At 33.2% G+C, this 8,460-nt stretch overlaps 1 protein-coding gene across 1 annotated transcript; it reads right to left on the minus strand.

The window, feature by feature from the left end:
• Positions 1 to 1,875: 1,875 nt before the first annotated feature.
• LOC131064524 (cytochrome P450 750A1-like) lies at positions 1,876 to 3,469 on the minus strand. The gene is made up of 2 exons (XM_057998671.2): positions 2,657 to 3,469; positions 1,876 to 2,496 (listed from the first exon to the last, which is right to left on the minus strand). The coding sequence occupies exons 1-2, from the start codon at positions 3,431 to 3,433 to the stop codon at positions 1,876 to 1,878; spliced, it is 1,398 nt and encodes a 465-aa protein (XP_057854654.2). The 5' UTR covers positions 3,434 to 3,469.
• Positions 3,470 to 8,460: the final 4,991 nt, after the last annotated feature.

Consider the following 8,460-nt stretch of genomic DNA (forward strand, 5'->3'; position numbering starts at 1 on the left):
GACTAGACATAATGTTGCTTCAAGTGACAGGTGTAGGGTGGAGTGACTAGAATCATAGTGGAAAGAGGTCACCCCACAATTTAATACGGTGGATAAGGAGGAGGTGAATCGGATAACCCCCTAGGATTTGAGGGATTTGATCAAAGATACCAATGAAAAGGTACCAGAGATTGAGTTTAGTTCAAAACCATCAAACATTGAGCATGGTTTGGCTAGTGGCCTTGGACACTGTGGTGGTGGGTGGTGCTCATTTGGGTTGTAGCTCTATTCAAGCTAATAGAGAGGTTGTGAAAAAGATGAGGGATGGTTTTGGCTCTTTGGTGGAATGTGTTGCAGGGGTGGTTGATGGGTTTCAATCTATGCAACAAAGCTAGGTTAATAGGGGGATGGATGGTGTGGAGGTTTCAAACCTGAAGTTACTAGAGAATGCAAGAGTAGATGGATGGATAGAGGTTAAATGGAAAAAGGATAAGAGGGAAAATGGAGGGAGTATCTGTTTTGTCCCTTCATATATTGAAGGGGGAGGTGGTTGTAGGGAGTTGGCTCCCTAATTGTAGCCCCACATGGTTTGGGCTAGGTCAAATCCCAGTTTTTTAATAAAACAATCGTATTATCGACCAAATAAATAAAATAAAATTTGAGACCTATCAAAGAAAAATATAAATATCATTTTTTGAACACTATCAAGGTAACAAGATGAGTTTCGAAAAAATATAAGACTTTTCACAATAGTAGGGTTTTTAAAAGAAGATTTAGATCAACTAGCAAATATTCTCACCAAAATGCTTGGTCAAAGAGAAGTTTGAGCAATTCAAAGCACTACTTGTTTTCATGATAACCCCTTTAGATTAAGGAGGATGTTAATGTGTTAATTATTAGTGGTTAACAAATTTCTAATTTATTTTTAGTTTAGATGGTTATTATTTTCCCTATGCACAAAGTTAAATGTAAATTCTCCTTTGGAATAAATGATTTATATGAATTAATAATATATTCTATTTTGTCCCATTTGGGCCTAACATTATTAAATACGACTTGTATTTAGAATAGGGAAAAAATAAATGAATCAAGCAAACTAGCAAGAAAAGGTGTACAAACCATAGAGAATAGATTCTTAATTGTGAAATCAATCTAGACTCGTAGATTGGACCTTAAAGAAAAGACAAATATTGCATAGAATATAAATTAGAATATAGATAGGGAAATTCTAGATTTGAGATAGACAAACTTCAAAATCATCAATTATTAATTCTCAAATCGAAACCTAAGTATCTCTATCCACGTTAACATTTACTTTCCGAAAACAATGTTTAATTATTCAATTATTCACTCTCATAACTCTTAATTATTAGTCCAAATTTATATTGAATTGTGAGCATTTCATTTGAACTTAGTTAAATATCTTGACTTTATTTTAAAATTTGCTGGTCAACAAAATCTTTTATTATTTAAGCAACGAAAATATTCTGCAAGACTTCTACTATTGAATAACAAAAGAGACTGTAAATTCCAGTCCTATTGTTAGAGTTCAGAGCCAATGGTTCCAGTCATCTCATGTGGCCTACCACCAAGATCACAGCAACTATACAGTATGTAACGTCATAATCCTAATTTTTTTGAGCTGAGAATCAATAGTATTTAGAATTTTTCCTGTAACTCATATATGATTCTAGTTATATATGCATATATAGCACGTACCAAAGTTGATATTATAAAAGTAAGCTCCAAAACAACTCTACCAAGGAGAGAACTACTTTTATTCAGACCGTAATATATGGAAAGAACTGTTACAACAATTTCTAGGAAGAGCTTAAAGGGAATCCCTATTCTATATATGTAATTGGATTTAGGAAAGCTGGTGCTATTCTCTCGCTCCTACATGTTCAACTCGAGTTTGAAGGTGGGGACAGCGAGAAGATTATCTTTTCTGGGAAGACTGGTCATAAAGGCTTCAGTCATATCCAACTCTGAGGGATTGCCATTGCCTTCCAAAGTCCAGTCAAAGCAATGTACGAGCTGTGCCAAGACAAGCTCAATGTTCGCCATTGCAAATCCAGCTCCAGGGCATCCTCTCCTTCCTGCACCAAAAGGAAGCATCTCGAAATCGCGCCCTTTGATTTCAATATTCTTACCAATAAATCTCTCAGGCTTGAATGTCGAGGGATCTTCCCACACTGCTGGATCCCTTCCAATTGCCCACACGTTCACAATAAGCCTGGTCATGCGAGGTAGAAAGTAGCCAGCGACAGTGCAGTCTTCCGTGGATTCATGGGGGAGCATTAAGGGCCCTGCGGGGTATAAACGGAACACCTCCTTCACTACACATTGCAGGTATTCCATGCCCACAAGATCAGATTCTCTCACCATGCGCTGTTTGCCTGATATAGATTCAATTTTTGCCTGCAACTTCTGTGCAACGTGTGGGTTTCTCACCATCTCACTCATTGCCCATTCTAAGGTTGTGATTGTTGTCTCCAATGCCCCTAAAAACATGTCCTATCATAAGGAAAAAAGAGAAGTTATTAGATAACTATAAATGAAAAATGAATATAGGAAATCCTTCAATCGAAGAGGTAAATGAACTATGTATGTCAATATGAAAAAACACACAGTTGAAAAGAATAGTCCAGTGGACAAGCAGAGATGGAGGGAGTACAAAAACAGTTGCTTTAATGTGTTCTCGAGTGATTTTCGAGTCACTTTCATTCTGTGCCATCTCCAGAAGTATGTCAACCAAGTCCTTAGTATGGTTTTTCTGGTCCTGATTTCCCCTGCGCCTGCGCTCTTCTATGTGTTCATCTATAATCTTCCCAACAACTCTGTCAAAGAAGTTGTGGGCCTTCTTCATCTTCCCCTTCACACCACTCAACTCATCAATCCACGAAATGGAAGGAATGAAGTCTCCAATATTGAAAGCTCCAATCATACTTGTCACCTGCTGTACCATTCTGTTAAGCTCATCACCTACCAAATCATCATCTTGAGATATTTTAGTGCCAGCCAGAGTCCTCCAGATTATAGAGGAGATGAGAGATGCTATGCTCTTTCTCACATTCACAGCAACTTTTCCATGCTTACTCTTCTCCCATATACTTTTCACTCCCAGATAGACCTCCTCCTCCCTCACAGACCTAAAGGACTCAACTCTCTTGGCACTCAGCAACTCCAATACACATACTTTCCTCATGAGTCTCCAGTAATCTCCATAAGGAGCCAAACACAGATTCTTTTCATTATAAGCTACGTATTTTGCGGCAGCAGATTCAGGCCTGTTAGCAAAAACCAAATCATGGGTTTTTAAAAACTCTTTGGCCATCTCAGAAGAAGAGACCACCACAGTAGGAGCAGAACCCAATCTTAAAAACATAATAGGACCATATTGCTTAGCAAGGTCATGAAGAGAACGGTGAGGGGGCTTCCTCAACTGATGCATGTTTCCTATAATAGGAAACCCTAATGGCCCGGGTGGCAATCTAGATGCGTTTGCATTTCCCCTCAGCAAACCTAATAATTTGTACAAAACCCAGAAACCCAAGATTGTGAATACTATGGGCATTAAAAGGGACTCCGTTAGATTAGAGAATGAAAAAGCCATTAGAGCAATTAGAGTACAACTTACAGATTGCTTTTAGAAGGAAAACTTTGTGTAACTTCCCATACCTTTCCTCAAATTTATAGCCTAGAATTCGAAGTTTATCTGAGCATAATTTATTTAAAGATTTTATTAAAGTTTTGGAGTACTTTTTATCTGATACGAAATTTGTTCAGCTTTATTTGATGGTGATTATGGCGCATTAAGTGAATGCAATGAACTGAAATTATAAAATAAAGATAATAATAACAAATCTTGAGGACGTACGAAAGTTTTGCCATTTAATAGATATATTTTATAAAAAAAAAATTCAAATTCAAATTATAATTTTTTTAAAGTTAATAATATTTAAATTAATATGAAGATAAGTTTTTCATCTATATTCCATTAAGTCTACATCAACATTTAAATTTTTTAATTCTTTTTCAGATTTTAAGAATACAATCTTTTCAAATTAGTTACTGAAAAATTTAAAGTCTTAAAAAGTTTAAATTTAAAGTCTTAAAAAGTTTTAGTAATTTAAATGAATTTAGGGGAGAAAGTAAAAGTTAAAGTGGTTGTCTGTCTATTTACTTTTTGAAAAACTTCTTATAGAGTTGCTGATGTAATTATATTTGTGAGCCTATAAATAGATAAGACACATGGTGAAGGTATAGATCACTCTATTGTTCTTCTCACTAACCTTACAATATAAATATTATGAATTGAACTTATAAAATAATGATAATAATAAAAAAATTAGGATGTATGATGTTTTGCAATTCAAATGGATATCATTTTAAGATAAGATTTTTTCCTAAATTCATGTTATATATTTCTTCAAGTTAATGATATTTAAGTTCATGTAAAGTCACAACTTTCTTCAAGATTTATTTATGTTTACATCAACACTTGATTTTTAATATTTCAAATCTTTTTACAATTTTAAGTTTTTAAACAAAAGATTTTTTTATTTCCATACAATCTTTGTAAATTAATTATTAAAAAATTTAAAATAATAAAAAACGAAGTTTAATGACACATAAATTTAAAGGAGAATTTAAATTTAAAGTGATTATCTATCTATGTATTTTTAGCAAATTGTGTGCCTTTATGGAGTTGCTGATGTAATTATACTTGTCAGTATATAAATGAATAGACATGTGATGTTGAAGGTATAGAGCTCTCAATTGATTTTCCCACTAACCTTTTCATTGATCCCCACTTGACAATGGACATTATCTTGTCACTATTTACATATCCTCACAAACTATGTATTTTATTTTTGTGTTAAATAACTGATGTCCTAATCTTATTTGGACAAAGGAAATAAATTAATGTGAAAACCATAATCATCTTTTCATTGATCCCCACTTCACAATGGACATTATCTTGTCGCTTCACAAATTTACATATCCTCACAAATTATGTATTTTATTTTTGTATTAAATACCTGATGTCCTAATCTTATTTGGACAAAGGAAATAAACTAATGTGAGAACCATAATCATAATTAATGTTTTGAATGTTTCCATGGCTTCAATAATTGACAGTATAGACTTAATACTTAAATGTGGTAAGTAAATATTATGGGATGAAATTATTAAATAAAGAATAATATAATAAGTGTGAGGATCTATGAATACTTTGCAATTCAAATGAACATCATAAGATTCTTCATTGTAAAGGTCAAATTTAGATTTTCTTAAACTTAATGATATTTAGGTTCATATGAAGACACAATTTTCTTTGAGATCATTTTAAGTCTATATAAACACTCAATTTTTAATATTTTAACATGTTTTTTATATTTTGAGAAAATACTTTTTTAATTTTCAAAATAATATTTCAAAATTAGTTATTCAAAAATTATTAAATATCAAATAAAAAAGTGGCAATTTAAATGAATTTATAGGGAAAATTAGGAGTTAAAGTGGCTCTCCATTTATTTATTTTTCATATTTTTATCTTTTAATCTCACATTGTATTTTTTCTAGTCACCAAATGTATTTAACAAACACTTGTATTGAAAATGAAGTCATTAAGATTCATATGCATGATTAAACCTATAGAACTTAATTATACTTATGAGTCTATAGAATGGATACCCATGATGTTGAAGATATAGATCTCTCTATTGGTCTTCTCACTAGCCTTGTCACTGATGGTGACCTTGGCATTATTAGTAAATGTTATAAGATGAAATTATAAAATAAAGATAATAATAACATATTGGAGGATATTAAATTGATTTTGACCTTGAGCCCACTAAAGATACCAGCACCCCAAGATGGTCTTCTAGACTGGCTATTCACCCTAGGGGTAAGGGGAAAAGTTTAAAAATTGAGATGGACTTGGAAGAGGAAGAAAAGGATGGGAGTGTGGGGAAGAAGGGCATTGAAAAAGAGAAAGAAGAAGGGTTTGGTAAGAATGTTGATAGGGTTGATAGCTCCGGTTTGGCTAACAACTCTTCTCGTGCTTCTGATAGCATGAATACTGACCCTATTGACCTGACTAAGGGTATGATGTCAGAAGAAGTCATCAATGTGAAGCCTATCATGGAGGGAGATCTCGGTGCCCACCTTACGGGTGACTATGATAAATGTGTTGCTACTGCTAGGGAGCTGGAAAAGACTAATGCTAGACTCGCAGACCTCAAAAGTAAAATGGGTAGCATTTCGAGGTTTTCCTTGAGGGTGATGCACAACTTTGCTACATCTTTTTGTTTGCTGCAAGAGAAAATGTTGGCTGGCAAGGATGGCGATGAAGGCAACTATAAGGAACTTTTTAAGTTCCTGGCTGAAAATTGGATGATAGTTGTGCAATAAATTGGATGCTCATTCAAGGGTTACTGCTAAGGACTTTGATCCTTTCTCTAGTTTTTGCTTTCCTAGTTACTAGGTGCCGCTACGAGCACAATATGAACAATATTAATATGTTATATGTCTTAAGTAGGGTTAGTAATATCAGTTGTCTGTATGCTTACTGATATAGCATTTGGCGGCAGATTTCTCATCAGACTATTATTATATTAGATGGTATACCGGGTAGTAGACCCAGATGGTTAAACTCTTTTTTGAAGACTGTGGATATTCATAATTAGTTGTTTTTGGTTTCTATTGCTATTTATGTGTCGTAAGTGTTAACCTACTACTTTTATGCCCCTTAGGCAGTTGTTCTTAAGGGCCAACGCCTTAGTTTTTGTTTCTATAAATATCAAAAATATATTGGAGGATATTTGAATTCTTCACAATCTAAATTGATATCATAAGATTTATTTCTCAAATTCAAATAATAATTTTATTATTTAATATTTAAGTTAATATGAAGATACAATTTTCTTCGAGACCCTTTTAGTTCTACATCAACACTCAATTCTTAATATTTCAAAGATTTTTCGTATCTTTTAAGATTTTAAACAAAGACTTTTTAATTTCAATACAATCTTTCCAAATTAGTTATTCAAAAAATAAGAATACTTAGAAAAAATTAGCAACTGAAATGAATTTAAAGGAAAAAGGAGAAGTTAAAATGGTCATCCATCTATATTATTTTTAAAAATTTGATCCCCTATTATCATAAATTGTATTTACTCCAGCCATCAATTGTATTTTACAACCCTATGCTCTATTAAAAAAGAATCTCATGAAAAGTCATAAGCAAAATTAAACCTATATGCCTTAAGTTTACTTGTGAACCTATAAATGGATAGACAAATGTTGTTGAATGTATAGAAATCTCTAATGATCTTGTCACTAACCTTATAATCGATCCCAAAATTATGAGGGATATTATGTTCTCACCTTGCCAACTTACTACCATTGTGACTATCACATCCTAACAAACTTTATATTTTCAACATTGGATGTCTCGGTGTAATTTGGACTAAGGTGGAAAACTTAATGTTGAAACTATAATTATACATGATTTTTTAAATGTTGGCATGAGATCAATGATTAATATTATAGAATTAGTAATTTTAATTTTTTTTTGTTAGGCAAAAACAGGTTTTGAAGAGACTCGAAACCCTGTACAAAGCAGTTTAATTTGGGTGAACCTGAAACCCACATCTAGAGATATTCAAGAATAACCACTAAACAAAAAAAGGAGCTAAGACGAGATAGAACAAAGCCAAGAAAGGGGATCGAAAGAGACTGGCCCCTCAAAAATGAAAATTTACCTGACAAATAAAACGTATACAAGGAAACTGCAAGAAGATCGAGATCCAAAAGGAGAAACAACGAGCAAAAATAAAGAAAAGGCAAGATAAAGTTCCAATTGCCCAAAGGGATTTTAACAACAAGCACCCCCAACCTGGAGCAAACAACCATCATTAGGATTTCCCTTTGGACTCCTTCTTTTGGGATCTAGGGGTCATGTCAAAAGAAGGCGAAGACCTTTTAGAATGTTTGCTTTTAACCGAAATCTAGCCTTCTTCAACCTTAGCAGCCTCAGCTTGTCAATCCAGCATATCCAACGCAGGAGACCCAACACCCAAGGAGAGGCCAACAAACATCGAAGAGCCAGCAAGACCAGCAGAGCCAGGGCCAATCACATCTCTAGAAGAAGAAATAGACAATGGTATAGTTTCAACATACGCATCAGAAGGAGAAACAGTTATAGGGGCAGCTCCAACACAAAAAGAAGGTAGGATTAGTAATTTTAATTGTTAAGTGTTAGAATTTTTGAGTACTTAAAAATTTATTAAAAAATTGGTTTAGTTATAATTTATTATATGATTCTATTTATACTTTTTTATCATTTGTTAGACTAATCAAACACTAATATTGTGGTGATATGCATACAAGAAATTAAAATGTTTTTGTGAGTGTAAGAATACAACAAGACAAATTAGCAATTCTACTCTAAGAATGATGATGATGTCATTT

Source organism: Cryptomeria japonica, chromosome 4 (assembly GCF_030272615.1).
Source record: "Cryptomeria japonica chromosome 4, Sugi_1.0, whole genome shotgun sequence".
In the NCBI taxonomy this organism is placed as follows: domain Eukaryota; kingdom Viridiplantae; phylum Streptophyta; class Pinopsida; order Cupressales; family Cupressaceae; genus Cryptomeria; species Cryptomeria japonica.

Excerpts from the sequence above, each read along its gene's own strand:
- LOC131064524 (XM_057998671.2), bottom strand. The coding sequence starts at position 3,433 with ATGCATCAGTTGAGGAAGCCCCCTCACCGTTCTCTTCATGACCTTGCT. Across the intron at positions 2,497-2,656 it reads ACATTAAAGCAACTGTTTTT|GACATGTTTTTAGGGGCATT; the intron begins GTACTCCCTCCA and ends TCCTTATGATAG.